At 45.4% G+C, this 20053-nt stretch overlaps 2 protein-coding genes across 2 annotated transcripts in view; one reads left to right on the top strand and one right to left on the bottom strand.

Annotated features, from left to right (window-relative positions):
• The first annotated feature begins 341 nt into the window (after positions 1 to 341).
• The window catches only part of MOB3B (MOB kinase activator 3B), a 174376-nt gene continuing 154664 nt past the window's right edge, over positions 342 to 20053 (top strand). Inside the window, exon 1 of the mRNA XM_080938518.1 lies at positions 342 to 486. The gene's annotated coding sequence lies outside the window, so the exon portion shown is untranslated. The remainder of the gene's footprint in view (positions 487 to 20053) is intronic.
• On the bottom strand, positions 3958 to 5644 carry IFNK (interferon kappa; the record flags this gene model as incomplete). Its single annotated transcript, XM_080938646.1, has 2 exons — positions 3958 to 3998; positions 5077 to 5644. The coding sequence occupies 2 exons, from the start codon at positions 5642 to 5644 to the stop codon at positions 3958 to 3960; spliced, it is 609 nt and encodes a 202-aa protein (XP_080794772.1).

Here is a 20053-nt window from a genome sequence, read left to right as displayed (position 1 = left end):
AATCAAAATCCCCTCTTCCTAGATATACCAAGGTTGTGTCACGTTGACAAAGATCAACCAGGACAACATCATTTCGAGTCTAACATCTTTCTAGCTACACCGGGCAGCGGATCAAAGTTGAGAGACTTGGAAGGCTCATTGTCTCAGACTCTTGTGGAGATCAGAGGATCCTGAAGGCAACCCGACTCCTCTGGCCCCGGCATAGCTGCCTTTCCAGCGAAGGCCGCCAGGGGACTCCGCTCTGAGCCCATGAGCTGCAGTGGCGCCCGGGCGAGCTGTGCGGCGCGCTGGGTGCATGTGGGGGCCGCAGCAGTGCCGTGGCCTCTGCATCTGGAGTCACGCGTGCTGGCCAGAGAGCCCCTCGCGTGGATCTGTAAACATCGCTGCTCGGGCTGGAGGAGCTCACTCTTTCTCTCCCACTCCAGAAGCTGCTGCGGGCGTGAAGGAAGCCAGCAGGGCCCTAGGCAGAAGGTTTAAAACCCCACGGTAAGAGATCCTTCAAAGAGTTGGGAGGAGGTGCATTCGCAGCTTCCCGCTCCGGATTGTGCGGAGGATGGCCAGGATGCGGGGCACACCTAGGGCGGATCAGTCGTGCGGACCCCAGTCCTCTCCCCTCGTCCGCGAGCTTCCGGGGTTGGAGTCTGATTTAGCCGGAGCGGGCTCCTTGGCTTCCCTCTGCCTCCGGGTACGCACTTCCCGGGCTGGAACGTGAGTCCGGCTCCCTCCCAGGGTCTGTGGCTTTGGTCTGAAATACACCCGTCCCTCCCCGTTCAGGGTGCAGATCTCACCCGGAACCCATTCTGAATCTCAGATGCGGGTGGGGTGCGCGTCGGCCTGAAGCGGCGGGAAGAGAAACTTTTACAAAAGTGCATCTGAGCAGGGGGACGCTCCTGGGCTCCTGGATCCCAGAGCAGTCTCAATGTGAAGCTGTGTGGAGGGCCACAGTGCACAGTCTCGGTCCCCCCCCCCCGCCCACGCGACTACCGATGCCTAATGAAGGGAGGGTATTAAGAATAAATAAATGTGTTCAACTTTTGGGCCAACAACTGTCAAACATCTGGAATCATAGCCCCTCCCTTTCCTGCACCAGAGAAGGTGAAAACTAAAACTCTCTCTTGATTTCTCCTCCCCACCACTGGACCCCCAGGATGGGGCGCCTCCTGGAGTGTGGCCGAGGCTCTAGACCACTCAGATCTCTTCCAGCCCCTTTCAGACCCTCTGGATGTCTGCCCCGCAGAGACGTGGGGGACAGAGCCATTCTCTTGTAGCCAGTGAATGGCCTTTTGTTTCTCTGCGGTTCCACTATTGTTGCTCCTCTAGCCTCTGGCTGGGCTCTAGCGGGGAAGGAAGTCCCTTTCGCCGCTCGCAGGCCTTCCACGCTGGCCTTTGCGCGGGCTCGGGTCCGGGATCCTCGCTGGGGAAGGAGGGCGATCGGGACCCGGCTAGGCCGCTCCACCCGGGACTTGCGGTTAGAGGGCGAAGGGAAAGTTGTTCTTAAGCCCGCCTCCTAGACTGCTTGTGGCCCAGGGCACATTTCTCAGATCTTATCCGCTGCGAATCTGAGCCGAGTGTCGGGCGAGAGGGGAGAGGCAAAGTTCTCGAACGCCAGGGGGTCTGCGAGAGGGCCCAAAGGACTTCCAGTGGCGAGCTAAGCGCGCGTGGAGTGTCCTCAACCTGGACGATGGCCTGGGACAGGGCATCTCGGAAAGCTCAGGGGCTGAAAATTCTCAAGGGCTGAGGGGCAGGCCATTGACCACAGAAGAGTGGAGACTAAAGCTAACCTGGGAAGGTTAAAGATTGCCCGGAAATAGTGGTGTTGTTACTAGCTGTGAAATGTTCGTGGGCTTCTGGCTTCACCTAAGGCTCCAAGTTTAAGACCCAGATTTCTCCCAGCGCTGCAGAAAAGCAGACCATGACCACAAAGTCCAAATGGTAGATGCGGCCAGTACACTGCTCTGGTTTTCATCTGAGAACAGGTGTTTGGGGTAGTCCCTGTTTCCCAGAGGGGGAGCCTGTTAGACTGTAGGAGGTAGGGTTTCCCCAGGCATAAGTCAGGTGCTTCCATCTAGAGCAGTTAGCGCGTGTGGGTTACTTATTAAGCAATCTTGGCAAGGGCAAAGTCACTTCCCAAAGCCGGCAGGGACCGGGACTCTTTCCCGAGGGTCCGCTAGAGGAGGTTTGATCATATACACCTGTGCCTTTTGCCAACCGTTTAGATGTTGCCTTCGCCATTTTTTTCCGGTGGAGTTCCCAACGTTAGGCCCCCTATGAGATGCGGAAACATTCCCCCCTCCCCCGCTTCTCAGTTTTGACACCCTTCCTCTCCCACTCAGGGGAGAAAGGCAGGCTTATATGGAGTCACCTGTGACCTAAGTACCTCTCCAACGCTCCATCCTTGCTCTGAATGGGGCCCAGCGTGTTTAAGTTCTGGGTTCTGCAAAGGTCTGGTTTGTCCTTAAACTTAAAAGTACTTTGAGAGACTGTTAACTCAAGAGAGGATATATAAACTTTCCCCATGATTTCTAGATCTTGACGGTTGGGTCCAGAAAAGAAAACCAGCACATTTTCTGAAGTGCTCAACACACTGTAATGTAATGATAAGGGCCCACAAGTTCGCATTTCTCTGAAATTTAACAGTAGCAGCAAAGTAACAAACGACCTGCTTAAGAAGTACTGCTTAGGTTCTGTTTGCTCAGGGAGTACCAGAAGGCATCGGTAAAGTTAAAGTCAGGGCTTGGCCCAGCCGAGAAGGAAAAGGCAATCATTGTAAAGGAAAATAAGGGTGTTCAATTTCATTAATTTTGGAACTAAAAGACTTATCAGGAAATATTATTATAGGAAAAAAATAGAAAAGTCATGGTTAAAACGTTAAAAAACTCTCTCTCCATAGATATGTATATATATATATATATATATATATATATATATATACATATATATATAATCTTAGGAATACACTATTTCTAGAGACGTAGTAGGCTAGGAGGGTTGATACATGTTTTACTATGCTACAGAAGACTGCGCTATTGTCATAGCAAGCACATGCAGTGGGTATCCTTGGCAATGCATAAGAGAAGCTACACTGTACTCACTCTAAGTGTTACCATTGTTTCTCCGTTTCTGTGGTATTAATAAGAGAGGAATGTTTTATTATAGCCTTACGTAGTACTTTTTAGAAATCAAAAGTGAGAATAAACATTTTTATATTGTCCATTAACATTTCTATGTTGTATATGTTCTTTTTGGTGAGATTGGTCTCTGATTTTTTTTTTTTAAAGATGCACTCTATAAACAAAGTGTGGTTGTGACCTCTGTCAAATTGTTCTGATTAGAAAATGTTTAGCGTTTGTGGCCAGTTCTTCCTTCTCTTCTCCATGTTCTCTCCTTTGAAGTTTTGGGGATCAATTTCTGGGCCTCGAACAGCCATACCTGCGCTCCACCCCTGAACTACAGTCCCACCGCACTTGGCCAGTTCTCTTCCCTTGCACAGCAAACACAGGGCAGGGCAGCAGCTATAATTCATGGCCGACCATAGCCTGCTGTCATCTCAGCAGAGCAGAAAGAGGTCAGGCTACAGTGTCGGAGGAATGAATGGGAAATGCTGTGTCTGCAGCTCTGCAGTCACATGTCCAGCTTCCCTCCCCGCTGCCACCGTCCCAATAGAAAACAACCTTATTAATGAGCTTTTTATTTTTATCAGATCAACTTTATTCACTCTCTTTAATGACTGATTTCTTTTTTTGCTAGTAACATAAATGCCATAACCCACAACTTTTGTTTTATTATAAGTTAACATTTCTGCTAACTTTTCCACTGAACTTTGTTTTTTGTTTAACATGAGACTTCCTTTAACTGTTCTGCGTTGAGCCCTGAACTTGCAAAGTCTTGCACCGGAAGGGTTCAGCAGCAAACTGGTAATAGCCTTAGAAGAAAGCATGCTTGTGGATATTTGAGCAGTCACAGCTTCTGTCTAAGTTCTTGCTTGAAGGTGGATGAGTCTGACATATGATAGAGGGGAAAGAAGAAAATTCAGTCAGTTAGGGGCTGAATAGGAACAGAAGAGTTAAGAAAATAATGTAGGTAACCTGGGTAGAAAGTGACTTTAAAAAGATTAAAGTGACTAAGGTACCAGGTGTTGTCAGTGTGCCTAATTTACTGAAATGACAGGACACAGCTTTCCAACTGGGAAAATTAGACTTGAATGTAGAAACCCACCATTGTGTGACTTTAGACATTCACTTTAGGTGCTTACACATAGGAAGCCACCCACTATGAGAGACTATCACTGTTTTCTCCAGCATTCCCTATGCCTTCCCCTAACCCTACTGCAGATCTGGCAATCCAGTCCAAGTGCCTTGTGCACGTTAGACAAATGCAACTATCACTGAGCTGTATTCATAGCTTTTACTCTACCTTTAAATATAGAAACCACATAAAATATTGCAGGCATGATACATGTGTACATTAGAATCACAGGCTCTCAGGTGTTAAGGGGGAGCTAAATGGCCAGCTGGTTCTACTGTCTGTCTGTCTGTCTGTCCAAATTTCACTATGGACCTTGACTTTTAAAGCAACAGCTTACCATTCTTTAAACTTCAAAGAAACCAAACTGAGAAACCATCTCAACATCTTTTTTCCTTTAGAAAAAATTCTATAGACTGAGTATAGACTGTTGATGTGGTGAAATTTCATAGAATAAACAACCTTGGCAGCCAGAGAGGTTGAAACCTTCTCTTCTCCTGTCTTCTAACTACTGTCTTAGACTGTAGAGGAAAGCCGATAGAAAATGGTCAGAGGAACTTAGCCGAGAGAGAAGATGGAAACCTTACTCCTTTTGATCTTTGATCTGTCTCCAGTGCTGCCTCAGAAACTTCCTAGGGTCACCCAGGCACTGAGTAACTTGGTCCGCATTGTCTCTTACAGAGATAGATTCGGTAATGTACCAAGGTCAAGCCTCAGAGACAACAAGCATTACCTGAAGGACCCGTCAGAGGACAGTGCCCCATCAGACACAGCACAGCTGTGCTTAAGACGAAGGGGGAAACTATGGAGAAAAATGTAATTCTGAAAATATACCTGAATTCATTTTGAGTAGTTTTTTGAACTTGTAAAATATAATGAAACATCTTCTTATTTCCACTGCGACAATCTTCCAGGCACAGAAACTGTATTTCTTATTTATCAGGAACTTTTTGATTCTGAGGAAATACTTGCTCAGTTCCAGGTAGGCTGTCTTAAAGTCCTCTGAGTGAGGATGCTGTGACGTCTCTTTCTCCTCCTCCATGAAGCACTCGTGAGCTTGCCGCACTTGTTCGAAAAGTCCCGATCTGATAAGTTCCAAGTGTTCCTCCATCACCGTGGAGACGGAGCCTTTAGGACTGAAAACAGTTAGTGCCAGAGCAGATATGTGATAGGAGACCGCCTTTATGTCCTTTTTCATACGCTGGGTGTGTGGCAGAATCTCTTTAGGAAACTTAAAATCCGTGATATCTTTTAGACATCTTAAGGGAAAGCCGGTCATGATGCTGCCCAGAAGTTTCATGCTTTCCAAGATGGTGTGATCCAGATAGACGCAGTTCAGAGACTGGATGGGTACAATGTATAGGGCCACAAGGACCACCAGCCATAAATACTTCGGAGTCATCTCAGCCTTGGTGCTTAGTTTTTTTTCCAAAGGAAAAAGAATCTACAACACTCAAGACTGATAGTGATGCTTTAGCTCCTTGCTCATGGTCTTATATACCTGTATGTCTTCAGTGGGAGGTGTTTTCTTGCTTGGATTCCTTTGCCTCCAGGCATTTTTTTTTTCTTTGTGAGTAAAGCATTACTTTAGGTTCCCAGGTGACCCATCCCAGGGCTGGGGGATGTGGCTTAGTTGTAGAATGCCAAGCACATGCAAGGCCCCAAGTTCAGTTCCCAAAACTGGAGGAAAAATCATTCAAATCATATCAAAGATGTAATATCTGTCTGGGATATATATTTTTGTACATGATTCTATAGTCAAATTTCTATGCTAATTGAATTAGTCATTAACCAAATGACTGAAGACTAAGTCACTAGCAATGACATAATTTAGTTTTCTCCGATCCTGAGAAATTGGGCTTGTGTGTTTAGAACTTTATTTCTCTTTGTTTTACTTTTCCTTTTGTGTGTGTATGTGTTGTTGTGTTTGTTGTTTTCTACAAAGAAGATGAGCCTAGTCTCAATAAAAGACTTAAAAAAGAAGTTTTCTAGGTAGGATGAAGTCCATTTGCATTTTTGTTAAATGTGGGTGTTTGCATGGAAAAAAAAGAACCTTGAGATAGATAAGTAGATAGATACATAGTTACATAGATACATATATACATACATAGATACATAGATAGATACATAGTTACATAGATACATATATACATACATAGATACATAGATAGATACATAGATGCATAGATAGATACATAGATGACTGATTGATAGGTGATTGATTAATAGATAAATACATACAAACATACATAGATACATAGATACATAGATACATACATAGATAGAGATAGATATGTATCCCAAGAGTTTTGAGTCTTATCTCTGGATTGAAAAAATTAGTAATTTTTATTCACCTATTGTATTAAGTTTTCGATAGTCAGCAACTGTTTTCTTACTTAAAAAGCCAAAGTCTTTAAGAGAAAGTAAGTTATAGAAGAAATGTGTTGTATATGTAAAACAAAATCAATAAAGTTAAACATCGCTACTTAAACAGAAGATGTGAACTTTCCAAAGTCTCATTTCCTGGTCGGCTGCTATGAACAAGGTAGAAGCTGCTCTTGTAGCTTTTTATACGAAGACACAATCATAGGTCCCTACAAACATCCGTGGTCACACACTGCACCTCTGAGGACCTCACCTTCCTATTCAGGTAATACACTTTCTACCAAGCCTTCCAGGCTGAGCGGTTCCTGGTAGAGCTGCCTGCCATTTGGAGCTTCTGCTGTGCCTTGTCTTCCTTAATTATATGCTTTTTGCCGTAAATGATTGTATAAGCGTGTTGATCTCTAATTGAAAGCATCCCTTCCCGAGCACTCCGGTTCATTCTGCTTAGTGTACCTCCCACTTGTTGAGCTCAGTTCAGGCACCACGCAGTTGCCTTGCTTCAGTAAGATGTTTCTTCTTATAGGTGAAGAAGGTTACAACAGATGCAGGCGTTCCTGTGTCTTCTTTCCACCACGAGTGGCTGGAAACCACCATATTAACCCCTCCCCCCATCTCCTCCCTTTGCTCATGTCCTTACTTATTCAGAACCTCATTTTAAGTGTTTGGCACTTGTGACTCATGACCCATGTCCTGTCGAAGGAGGAATACAGTGTACTACTTGATGTTGAGGAATTTAAAATGACAGACATGTAGTTGTAGGTGAGCTTTGGTCTCCAGGTGCTTTAAATGTTAATTTGTGCAAATATTGACAGTATTTGTGGCAAAGGAGGGGAGGTAGTCCGCTTGCATGCCCGCCTCTCTCTGGCCATTAGCACTGCCTAATTTAGAAAATAAATCTATAGATATGCTGGCATCGCTTAGGGACAGATTCGAAGAGGACACAAGTGTGCACACGTGCATACGCTCACATGTACTTACACAGTTCACATGCTTTCTGCCTAAGTAACTGCTAATTCCTCTAAGGAAACACTACTGCATCATTAGTTACGTGTTCAGGCCATCTGAATATACGTCAGAATCTGGACATCGAAAAGACTATTGAGAAAACATGCTCCTGTCTGTGCTCACACCCGCCTCAGCTGCCTGTCGTTAGCAGGATGAGCATTGCTGTACCAGCTCCGTGCCCAGGAGACCTGCCTTTGTTTCCTGCCATGCTCTGAGGCAGTGAACATGTATATAGTGTCTCCACTAGAATGGATGCATGAACAGGGCTACCTTGTAATCAGTAAAGTGTGCAGTCCCTGCAGATTACAGAGCTAACACTAGTGAGCAAGATGGAATTTGTTTGACAAGATGGAGAAAGGACACACTGCAGAGAGTTTGGGTTTAACTCAGCGTCACGTGGAACCTACGGCGAAGAGTTATCGCTTCCTATGCAAGGACACGTCTCCAGTCCTGTTAACTTGTTTTCCATCTTTGTCACTCCACTAGCCCAGAGTGAGTCATTTCAGCTGTGCTGGGTTGGAGGTAACTGAGCCCAGAGGCAGTGTGCTTCCTTAACACGGAGACCTGCGCAGTGTGGTCATGCCCGAGTTCTGCCAGGTCACTGCTTCCTCACGGCAGCAGTAGCTGTCAGTCTGCTAGGTGGCCTTGTTGGTGTCTTCCTCCTGTTGAAGCACGGGTCCATGATGGCAGGTACAGCAGTGGATTTGTGGGTTGCTGCCCCTTTGAATGTCCTGTAGAAGCCACAGCAACTGTGACACCTGGACCTCTACAGATGGGGACAGAAGACCTCATGTTGGCTTCTTGTCAAAATTGTGATGGCTTTGACATTTTACCTTGGAAGTCTGCCTCTAGAGCCATGTAATTTTATCTGTGGGTAACTTTTTAAATATGGATTGAAATTTCTTCACGAAGATGAGGCCCAGAGGAGGTAGTTCACCAGGTCTGGCCCACGATAGATCTAGGAACCTTGTACAGCACCCGACACATGGTAAGTGCCCAGTTATTATCTGTCAGGTCACTACATAAAGATAGCTAAGCCTCGTCTTGATGGCTCGGTGTTCGACCTTGGCTTCCTCTGTGTTTCGGGATGAGGAAGGCAACTTATTGCTGTGAGCAACTGAGGAATTCACAATGGTAGAAGGCAGCTGAAGTGTTCATTGCTATTTTTGATGCTTCTCTGAACTGCCTGAGGCCAGTTAAGTCATAAACGCTTTTGTTAACTCCAGAGACATCTTGGGTTCATATTTTTGGGTTAATTCATATCTTACCCTCCAGACTGGAAATGTGACTTCCACGGTTTTGTAATCATGACAGCAACTGTTTGTTGGATAAAAGCAGCCATGAGATTTCCTATGTTTCTCAAGTCTGGTTGGGTATTAACTTGTATGGGCAAAGTGCACAAGACCTTTCCTCCAGTTCACCGAGTCTTTGTATGAGGTTCACAGTAGCTGCTGTTGATCCAGTCACCTGGGAGGCTCTTTAGTTCCCTTTGGCAGCTTTGCTGAAGACCATGCATATTGTTACAGCTCCTTGTACAAGAACGACCTGAACATTAGAAAGTAAACCTTGATGCAAGACCTTTATCACGGTTCAATTCCTGTACAAGCAAACATGTGCTCTGTTGATAAAGACTGTGCTGACCTGGGGATTGTCACATAGCTCCCATCTCCTTCTTCAGTCTCCTGTTGTCCTCTCTGGGGAAACTTGTCCTGGGGTGGCAGTAAGACTTTCAAAGGATGGTGGTGAAATATGTCACCTACCAGGACAATCTTTCCCTTTCCACAGCGGATCCCGGTGGATGAGGGTGTGCATCCAAGGGTGCCGGTAGTTGGGGGCAACCGCTGATGGTGGAGTGGATAACGGATGAGACAGAATAACTCTTGGTCCACAGACGAGGCACTATCCTCTCTTAATCACTGCTGGCTTGCTTGTGTCATGATTTTTGCCTACGTGCAGAGCAAACAGGTGTTGTAGAAAACCTGGAGGGAGCTTTCTTCAGATCAGCAAAGGCCTGACTCATCTGATGCAAATCCTAGCAGTGAAGCTTCGAGTAGTGTCTGAGGAAGGGAGTCTTCTTGCCAACACCGACCTGAAGGAGGCTTGAAGCCCAGACTTTCTTAGTCATGGACTATATCAATCAAGGGGGCATTTAGTCATAGACCATTGAGGTGGGAGGGGCGAAGTGACTGGCTGAGGCCACAGTACAATTGAGGGGCCAGGGGGCTGAGTCAAGCTGTCTTCACCTCAACTTTTCCCACCTCGGTTTCCTATAGTTATGTGAAAACCTCCTTCCCTCTGGCTCTGCACATCGGTAAAAGAACAGACATTGTAGAGACTCCAGGTTATACCTGTTACAACACAAGCTCCTTTGGCTGTCAAAGGGTTTCTCCATTCTGGGAAGAAACTTTTTGGTAAAGGAAGCTGAATTAGGCCTAAGACACCCAATATTCTATAAATTTATTTTGAACTGTACAAAATAAGACTCCGTTTCCTAGACTACGGGACCTGGTGGTATCAGGTTGATGAAAAGCAACACAAACATCAGTTTAGGCCCAAGGTGTGAAAGAAATAGCTTAGAATGGGTGCCTGACAGATGGCAGAAGTCATTCTATACATGAAAACCATTTATTTGCTTTTTTCTTTTTTCCTTATTGTGTGAAAGTTATATCATCAGATACATCAAGTACACATATAATTGTTTGATTGTGCTTGCCTTGAGCATATAGAGTAAGTGTGTAAGGAATGGATTGTAGTATTTAAATATTGTAGTATTTTAATTCGAGTATACATAAATTTAAACCCCAGATTATTCTAGTAACTACATTTCCATCTGAACTGTGTAAGTCTTAAGTAAGTCACCAGGACTGTTTGTGCTTGGTAACTAGGGAGTGGTTTGTGTTTGTTAGAGGAAAGTATGCCCACATTAATGATTGTGCTCACAATCTGATAACAGGAGCAGATATACTGTCTTTTTGTGTAACCTGTGCAGGTATTAATAGTAATGGAAGATTCTAATAATTTAGAAATGGCCAAGCCCTAACATTTTACTGTTTGCGTGTTTTCTATTTTAGTTGCTGGTGGTACTGGGGACTGAAGCTGGGTCTTGTGCTGGGCAAGCGCTCAACCACTGAGCTACAGCCCCAGGTCTGCACCAGAGTCACTGAGCTACAGCCCCAGGTCTGCACCACAGTCACTGAGCTACAGCCCCAGGTCTGCACCACAGTCACTGAGCTACAGCCCCAGGTCTGCACCAGAGTCACTGAGCTACAGCCCCAGGTCTGCACCAGAGTCACTGAGCTACAGCCCCAGGTCTGCACCAGAGTTTTCAAACCTCTCGTAGCCATGACCCAGCTTAGGTACTGCCTTCAATTTAAAAGGAAGAATATGGAAAGTTTGAAATGCTGAGTCACGTACCTAAGGTCACAGGAGCAGACACCCACCCACCAAACCAGAGAGAAGTAATTTAAGGGAGCTGAAGGGATGACTCAGTGGTTAAGAGCACTGGCTGCCCTTCCAGAGGACCCAGGTTCAATTCCCAGCACCGACATGAAAGCTTACAACTGTTTGTAACTCCAGTTCCAGGGGCTCTGAAACCTCACACATACATACATGTAGGTAAAACATCAATGAACATAAAAATGAAAAAGAAATAGCTTAGAAAAAGTAATTAAAGAAATTAGATCTGAGGGGAAATAAAAGGAAGTCAAAGACAACCGGGACGTATGAGTCCAGTGCCAGTCACTGCAGAGGGTTTGAAATTTGTTCCTGGGCTTTCCAAAACAAAGAGAATATAAGACATAATCTGTTAAAATGTTCATAGTATCTCAAATGAAAAGAACAAGTCTGTGCTCAACAGAAGCCAAAACTTTCCCTGGTGTGGCTTTCTGGCAGGAATGTCCTCTGAGGCCTTCCAGAGAGCACACTGGAGGATGTCTAAGCAAAGAGCCCACCCCAAGAACTTCACTGAGCTGGTCCTTGAACCTTTGTTCTGTGCAGGCCGATGTCTCTGGCAGCGCCTCAGCAGACACTGTGCAGGGTCTCAGTGTTTTCTCTGTTCAGCTGTAGAAGGGAGTTCAGCAGCTGGCCGGGCCGGGGAGGCCTTGCTTCATCATCTGAAGTAAGGAAAAGTGCACTCACACCCTGGCATGCTCAGGGACACTTAGTGTGCAGAGGCTACACTCACATTTCCAGAGCCCGATCCAAGCCTGCGTTTCTCATTAGAGGCAGCAGGGACTGTGGGGGAATGATATGTAGACACCAGTCTCTACCACTTAGTCAGGCCTGGAAAACAGACTACTCTGTGACAATGACCCAGAGGGTCACAAACAGAGCTGAAGTGCATGCTGGACTTCTGTGTCATCCTGGTTTGGTGGGAATACTGTCTTCTAAGGAAGTTCCAATGTGCAACAATCTCTCTGTCTTTCTCCTTCCCTCCCTCCCTTCTTCTCCCTCTCTCTCAGAGTTTCTTTACAAGTTGGATGACTTAAAGTCAGGACAGCTTCATGTCTCCAAAGACTACAGCTAATTAAATTTTGACACACATCTCCGAATTACCAAATTTGAATTTTTGTCGTTGTTAAGAGTAAAACTCAGTGTGCAAAGGGCCATTTGAGTGGTTTCAGACGGTTCTCTGTTCCCAGGTGACATGCCATTCAGATTGTACAACTGGGCTTTCCCTGCTCAGTGGGACAGGGTAGTGACGGTCATCACCAAATATGGTAACATAGGTTTTCACGGATTGTCTCACGTGCTAGGTCATCGAGGCTGACGACGTGTATTGCAGACACATTTCATCTATCCATCTATCTTTCTCTGAGGGCATGATGTTTCTGACCAAGGTGTTAAAGGGGAAAGGGTGCTGGCTGAAGGCTTACGTCACCATGCAAACCCAGGCTTTTAGACTGCAAGGATAACATTATGCGGCTTTGTTAATTTTACAAATGAAATGAGTGGAGTAAGAGGATAACTGGGTGAGCAGTGGGTGACCTGGCCGTGGAGGACGGGAGGTTTAAACAAAGGAGAGAAGATGTGGTGGGGAGGAAGGAAATGGGGCAGGTACCAGGATGGTTGCTGTTGTGTGGGGCGTGGCAGGCGAAACACAGTTCATGTTTCACCGTAAGTCTGATGGAAATACGTGGAGGAAATTTCGAGCAAAAGAGCTACAGGTATGGCGTGGCATTTTAGAGAGATAATTTGAGGGGCCATGTGAGGGTACTTGTGAGCAGATGTGGAAGAGAGAAGGCTAAACTGAACAGATGTGGGAGCCAGATGAGCTCCCAGGGGTTCAGGTAAAGGTAGGAGCAGTGGTGGAAAGGGAAAGGCTTGGAGTGTATTTTCTTTTCTTTATTTCTTTTATTGGGTATATTTTACTTACCTTTCAAATGTCATCCCACTTTCCTGACTCCTTTCCACACCCCCATTTCATCCCCCCCCTTCTATGAGGGTGTTTACCCACCCCCTCCTGCCTCCCGCCCTGACATTAAGAAGTCATATAGTTGGTTAAAAACATGATACTGGGCTAGAGAGATAGCCCAGCAGTTAAGAGCCCTGGTTGCTCCTCCAGAGGACACATGGAGGCTCATAACTGTTTATCTGTAACTCCAATTCCAGGGGATCCACTGCCCTCTTCTGGCCTCCTGAGGCACCACGCATATGTGTGGGGCACAGACATACACGGAGGCAGACATCCATACATAGTAAATAAACCAGCGTCTTAAAGAAATGACCCTTATTTGTTATTGCATATAAATAAGTATATCTAACGACATCGACTTCTCCAATTTGATTGTAAAAGAAACGCCCAGAAATGTCCCTAAATAACCCTCTAACTCACACTGCGCTCTCGTGAAACATGCTGCTCCGTGGGGTGGGGCAGGTTCCCCATTTACCTGAAGTTAAGCTATGGCAGCTTTCTTTGAGTCGTAGTGACGCCAACTGAAATGATATTTCCATATTTTTAAGCGGGATTTTTCTGTTTTCCTAAGCTTTTGGTATATTGTGTGGGTTAAGTGGACTAAAACCTAGTCTACAGGGGTTGAAGAGATGTCTCAGGTACCTATTCTTGCAGAGGATCCCAGTTCGGTTGCCAGCACCCACATGGTGGCTCACAGCAATCTAACTCCACTTCCAAGGTATCCAACACCCTCTTCTGATGTTCAAGGGCACCAGGCATTTACCTGGTGCTCATGCCAATGTACAAGCAAAACATCCATAAATGTAAAGCGAACACAAGCAAACCTATAAATAAATAATTAAAGACTAGTTAGTCTACAGTGAAACATCTCAGAGCTTATTTTATGGGCAGGGATCTGGTTTGGCCCAGTGATTATTTTTATATATAATCTTATGACATTCTGCAAACCCACCGAGGTGAAGAATGGTTCAGAACCATGAGTAGCAGTTCTGGCTTGTGTGAGCTTTCAGCAAGAAACTGATTGCAGATGGCTGTCCTCCAAGCAGTGATTGCATGCAGAGCCACTCTGTCTTGTGGCCCTGTCATCTTACACGGTACACAGTTTTGCTTGCCAAGTGAGTGTGTGCGGCAGGGCTAGACGGCGATAGGCTTAGACTCAGATAGTGTCTATCGCCGTCGTCATCCCCTTGGCTGGAAGTTACAGTTAGGCGCGAGGACGTCAGGACAAGGAGTCACCTGCATGGGAAAGAGAGACAGGAGCTCGGTGAGCCGTCAGCCCACCTCTAGCAATGCCTGCAGTCAAAACGTGTGAACAAGGTCAGGTTTGGGGTGTCCGGTGTCAGGTTTGGGGTGTCCGGTGTGCATGAGGCACACACCCTAGTCTGCCCAGTACAGTTTTGGAAACGTGCACTTGGTGAGAATTGGAGTCACTGGACACGGGTAACATTCTAGTGGGGGTCATTTTTCTTTTCACAAAAGTGGAAAAAATACTATTGAAATAAAAGATTCAAGTCTAAACAAATCAGTATAAAGGATTACCTTGCCACCAAAAGAAACAAATAAAAGAAAAAGGAAGAAAGAAATAGAAAATGGGGGAGTGGTTATTCTTTCATTATAAGGAATTGATTTGAACTTAAAAACAAAGTAAAAGTACTACCATTTGCTTTCTTTACAATACAAGCCCAGAGGTAGGTTAGGTAACTACATTGCTGTGTGTGTGTGTGTGTGTGTGTGTGTGTGTGTGTGTGTGTGTGTGTGTGTATGTGTGTGTGTTTGTGTACATGTATATATTCAAGATATTTATTATTTAATAAATGCATACAATTTTACTTTGCCAGTTTAAAAATGATTGTAGTAAAGTTACTAACAAGAGAAAAAAGGAGAGAGAGAGAGAGAGAGAGAGAGAGAGAGAGAGAGAGAGAGAGAGAGGAAAAAGAGAAACTGTGGTAGACTCCATGACCATGTGGCTCATACACAAGACCATACTTTGATGCCCAGCAACTACAGTCAGAAAGAGGAGAGGTTACGGGGTGGTTTTATGTCACTTTGACATAGGCTGTGGTAATCTGAAAGGAGAGAACCCCAGTTGAGAAGATGACTCTGTAAGATCTGGCTATTCAAAAGTCTGTGGAGCATTTTCTTAATTATCGATGAGGGAGAGCCCAGTCAACCTTGAGTGGGGCCATCCCTGGGTAGGTGGTCCTGGGTTCAATAAGAAACCAGCCTGAGCAAGGGTATGGAGAGAAAGCCCGTGAGCACCATCCCTCCATGGCCTCTGCATTGCATCAGCCCCCTGCCTCGGAGTTTCTGCCTTGCTTGAACTCCCATCCTGATTTCTTCCATAATAAACAGTGATGGAGAGTAAGCTGGAGAAACCCTTTCCTCCCCAGGTCGCCATTGTTTCATCCTTGCAATAGTTACCCTAAGCCAGGCCGGCTGCGACTGAGTATCCCCTTCTGTAACATTCTTCCTAGCAATCAGACACTCAGACATAATGCTGCTAGTTTGCTTGTGTTATTACACACACACACACACACACACACACACACACACACACATACAAGATGCATATTTTAATAGTTGAAGAATCACAGCTGTAAAAGTTTTCATAACTTGGCAAAAGTCACACAAAACTAGTCTGTGTGGTTTTCTTTTTTCATTATCAAGTAAAAAATGCCTTGATATGTAATGCTCTGTTTTTACTTAATACAAAAAAATTGTCACCGAATAGCTCGACAACCCTTGCCTATCAAAAATAACATTTTTGTAAGAGTTTTACTGTCTTCCTGGCTTAGACTAAACTAGTTAAATGCATAGATCCCTTTCTGTCTCTTTGCAGAGCAGGGCCTTTTTTCACGGCCTCAGTAAGATACTGGGAACCTGTGTCACATGCAACCTGGTGCATGTGAGACCTCTCGTGCATGGTTCCAGGGGTCATTTGTGCCTTCTATGGCAGGCTGAATGGGGAAGCCACTCAGGGAGGTGAACCAAGACTAGGTCTGTCAAGGTCTCTGCACAGTGAACAGTGAGTAGCAAAGAGTTCAGGCATCCTGCTGAAGAGATCAGCAGTTGGTAGGCCCAGAAGCATCCTGTAATTAAAATGGGGGGAGGGTGTATTGCTGTTTTTCTTCCTCCCTCTTTCCCTCCCCCAACTTCCTGCCTCCCCCTTTTCTCTCTTTCTTTGCCCACTGGGTTTTGTTATGCGTTTTCTGTAAACATCTTGTTTTTGTTGACTCATGTCACCGGTCCCCCACGCTCCTGCCCCTCCTTGCTTGTCTCCTTTCTCCTCAAAGTAGCCCCAACTCTACTTCAGTTCTATTACCCTCTCTGCTCTCCTCATTCCTTTAAGCTCGCTTTCACCTTCTGTGGTCCATTTTGTAGTCTCAGGACCTGTACCCACCCAAACACAGACGAAAACTACCTCCTGGAATCTGCACATGACAGAAAACTTGGGACTTGTGACTTGGAACTTTTCTTGAGACTGGAGTATTTTGCTTAATATAATAATTTTTTTTTTTAGTTCCATCCATTTTCCAGCAAATTCAGAATTTTATTTTTCTTCACGACTGAATGACATTTCGTCGTGTGTTTTTTATTCTCTGTAGGCCTCTCAGTGGGCAGTAGGCTGCTCTGGTGGTCTGCACACTGAACAGTGCAGCAACAGGCACAGATGTGAGCGCGTGTCTGCGGTAGAACTTTGGAGGTAGTTGCACATTCTCCTCTCTGAGATCCCTCAACACTGGCTTCTGTAACAGCTACACCAGCTTCTTACGTTCCCACCAGCTGTCCTTTCTCCTCACATTTTCTCAAGATTCTTTCCCAGTTTCACTTTGTTTTCCGAAATCGTGTGATGAGTAGAGGGGTCAGCCGTTTGAGTTTAAACACATCAGCATCGCAGGTGGTTTCGATGTGTCCGTGTTAGTGCTGGGAGCTGAACCTAGACCTTTGGCACACTCTAACCACTGAGCCATCTTTCCAGTCTCATTTTCTCTGTTGATGACGTCCTCTGACTCAGGCCTGTGGAAAGGGGGGAAAGACAAGGGTGTTTTCACTTACATCTCCCTCAGCTGAGATTCTGAAAGCTTTTCCGTAGCCATTGTGTTTGTCTTCTGAGAACTATCTGTCCATCTCTCTAACCTATCACTGCCCTGAAGACTTGGCAGCTTTGCTACGTTTAGTTTTGGAAGGTTTTTTTAGATACTAGTGTTCCTTTGCAATGAAACAGGCCAACGGTTATTTCTGTTCTGTAGGCAGTCCTCTGCCATGCCGATAGCTTCCTTTGCTATATAGAAAATTTCAATTTCATAAACTCTCATTTGATGTGCTGCTGAAGTTGGGTTCACAAAGTTCTTGCCTCGGGGGAGGGGGAGGGGGATATGTGCCTGTGTGTCTATATTTTAGTAATCTTTAGTGCCTTGGGTATTATATTAAGGTCTTTGATCCATTTTGAATCGTTGTTTTTGGATTTGTTTGTTTTTTTTTACTGGTAAGGAGAGAGAGATGGATCTAATTTTATTTTTGGATTCCTACTTTCACCAGGACTATTTGTTGAAGAGGCTGCCATTTTTCCAGTGCGCGTATTTGACAGGTTTGTCAGAAACAGTCCGTAGGTCACTTCTGCATCTTTTCTCTTCTGCAGCTCTGCGTCTGTCTCTGCCAGTGCCGTGTCGTGCGCTCCTGCGCTGCCTTTCCAGGATTATTCCATCGCTGTGCTTTTCGGGGTTAATTTTGTTTTGTTTTCGAGACAGGGTTTTTCTTTTGTAGCTCTGGCTATCCTGGACTCCCTCTGGCCTTAAACTCACAGAGATCCACCTCCTCTGCCTCCTGACTGCTGGGATTAAAAAACAGTTGAGATCTACTCCCAGCGCGGCAGTGTCTGTTTGGGGTTGCCTTGGCTGTTTGGGGTACTTGGTTTTCCCACGTTAATTTCAATAGTTTTGTCCTTATCACTAGAATGTTAGTAGGGATGGCTTAGAATTTATACATTTCTTTTGGTAACATGTACATTTACTTGATGTTCATTCTACCAATCTAGGAGGTCTTCCCACTGTCCAATGTCTCTTTAACCTCCTTTTCCAGCATCTTAATGTTTCCATTACAGATTCTTTTGCTCCTTTGGTTAGGTTTATTCCTGTGCTTTGTTGTTGATGATGTTGGTGGTGGTTTTGTTTGTTGTTGTCCTTTGTTTGTTTAATTGGTTGGTTTTTGTTGTTGTGCTGTTTTTGAAGCTATTGTGAGTGGGATTTTTTTCCCCTTAGATTTTTTTTTTTCCTCAGAATGTTTCTTTTAGTGTCTATGACTCTCACATGCTGATTTTTGCATCCCACATCTTTGCTGAAGGTATCTATTATCAGATCTAAACCAGAAGCTGTTACCAAGGAATGAGCTACTGCTCTGACAGGCCTGAACCGGTTAGTTCTTTGGAGGAATGTGGAAGTCTTTGGGATTTTGGAGTAGGAAAATGGTTAGACACCAAGTGGGGATCGATGGGCCATGGACTAGGGGCTTGGAGCAATGTGGGTTGAAGGGAACTGACTCAAAGGGTTTCAGAGGGAAACTGTTAGCAAGCAGCCTAGAGACCATTCTAGTGATGTTTTGGCAAAGAATGTGACTGCCTTTTGCCCTTGTCCCCAGAATCTGGCTGAGGCTAAATTATAAGGCAATGAACCGATTTTAGTTGGTGGAGATTTCCAGACAGCCTAGTATTGTCTCTGACGTCATTATTAGTGGCCATCCTTACGTGGTTCCACAATGCAGAGGTGCAAGTGAGGCAAAGAGAAACACAGAATGTTACCGTTTGAAAAGCAGCAGCAGCAAAGTGTTGGAGTTGAGGCTGAGAGCCCGGATCCAAAATGGAATAAAGGGAGTGGTGCCCTCAGGCCGAGACTCCATCCAGCTATGCGTTTTCTTCTCCCCAGAGCACAGAATAGTAAAGGGTCAGTAGAATCTTCCTTCAAGGCTAAGGGGAGCTGCTGAGGCCAGGCTAGTGGCTGGGGTCCCTGCGGGAAGTCCCAGAGAGGTCAATGCATGACGCTATGAAGGTAGACCACAAGATGTTACAGGTGCCAGCGTCATGGGACACTTTCAAATGAGAGCTGCGTGCGTACAGGCATGGAGCCGCCCCGAGAAAAATAAGCCTGTTATGGTCGCAACGTTAGGAGGGGTGGAGCATCTCAGCCTGGACAGCAGACGTAGAACTACCAGATTGGAGTTTGCCATGCTGGGTTTCAGTCTTAAGAAGTAGTGTGTGTGTGTTTGGGGGGGGCTGGTTTGAGACAAGGTCTCACTATATAGCCTGAATTGTCCTGGAACTTACTGTGTAGATGAGCCTGACCTTGAACTACAGAGACCTGCTCGCCTCTGCCTCCCGAGTGCTGGCGTTAACGGTCTGCCCACCGCACTTGACTAGGAGACAGTAGTTCTTAATATATGGACCTACTCGCATCTCTGCTGGCACATAAATGTGCCTTCGGCAAGAAAGGAACATTAGAAACGCCAGAATATAAGCTGATTTGTCGTTTGACAAGTGCCATGGCTTTCCCCTTGTGTGGCACAGTCCACACGTGAGGACCTCTCTCATTTGTCACCCATTTCACCTGGCCCAGGTGGTGCTCATCCTTGCTAAGCCAAGGGTCACAAGGAGTGGAGCTCACTGCTGTGGCTGGACGGATGGAAAGATCCAGTGAAATGTCAACTTCAGCAAACAGCAGTGTTGCCCCGTTGCCACCCCTGCAGTTACGTGGGCCAGGTGCGTTTCTGTGTTGTTTTCAGCATCCACACTGAGGTTGCTCTTCTGCCTACAGGAATGGTCTCGGGAGGAAATGCAAGGTCTATATCATTTTCATATGTCCATCTGGAACTCCAATTTAATTGTCTGTTTGTAGTTTTTGGAGGCATCCGAGCCCTGTCCTCTTCCTGTTTTCCGATGAGTTAACAACTTAAATACTTTTAATAGAGTCATTCATTTTTAGAGAAATGGCCTTTGAAATGGAAGAACAAAAAAACCTT

The sequence above is a fragment of the Micromys minutus genome (assembly GCF_963924665.1).
Source record: "Micromys minutus genome assembly, chromosome: 26".
Lineage (NCBI taxonomy): Eukaryota > Metazoa > Chordata > Mammalia > Rodentia > Muridae > Micromys > Micromys minutus.
The sequence above is the reverse complement of the archived record's forward strand: the minus strand, read 5'-3'. Positions and strand labels throughout refer to the sequence as shown.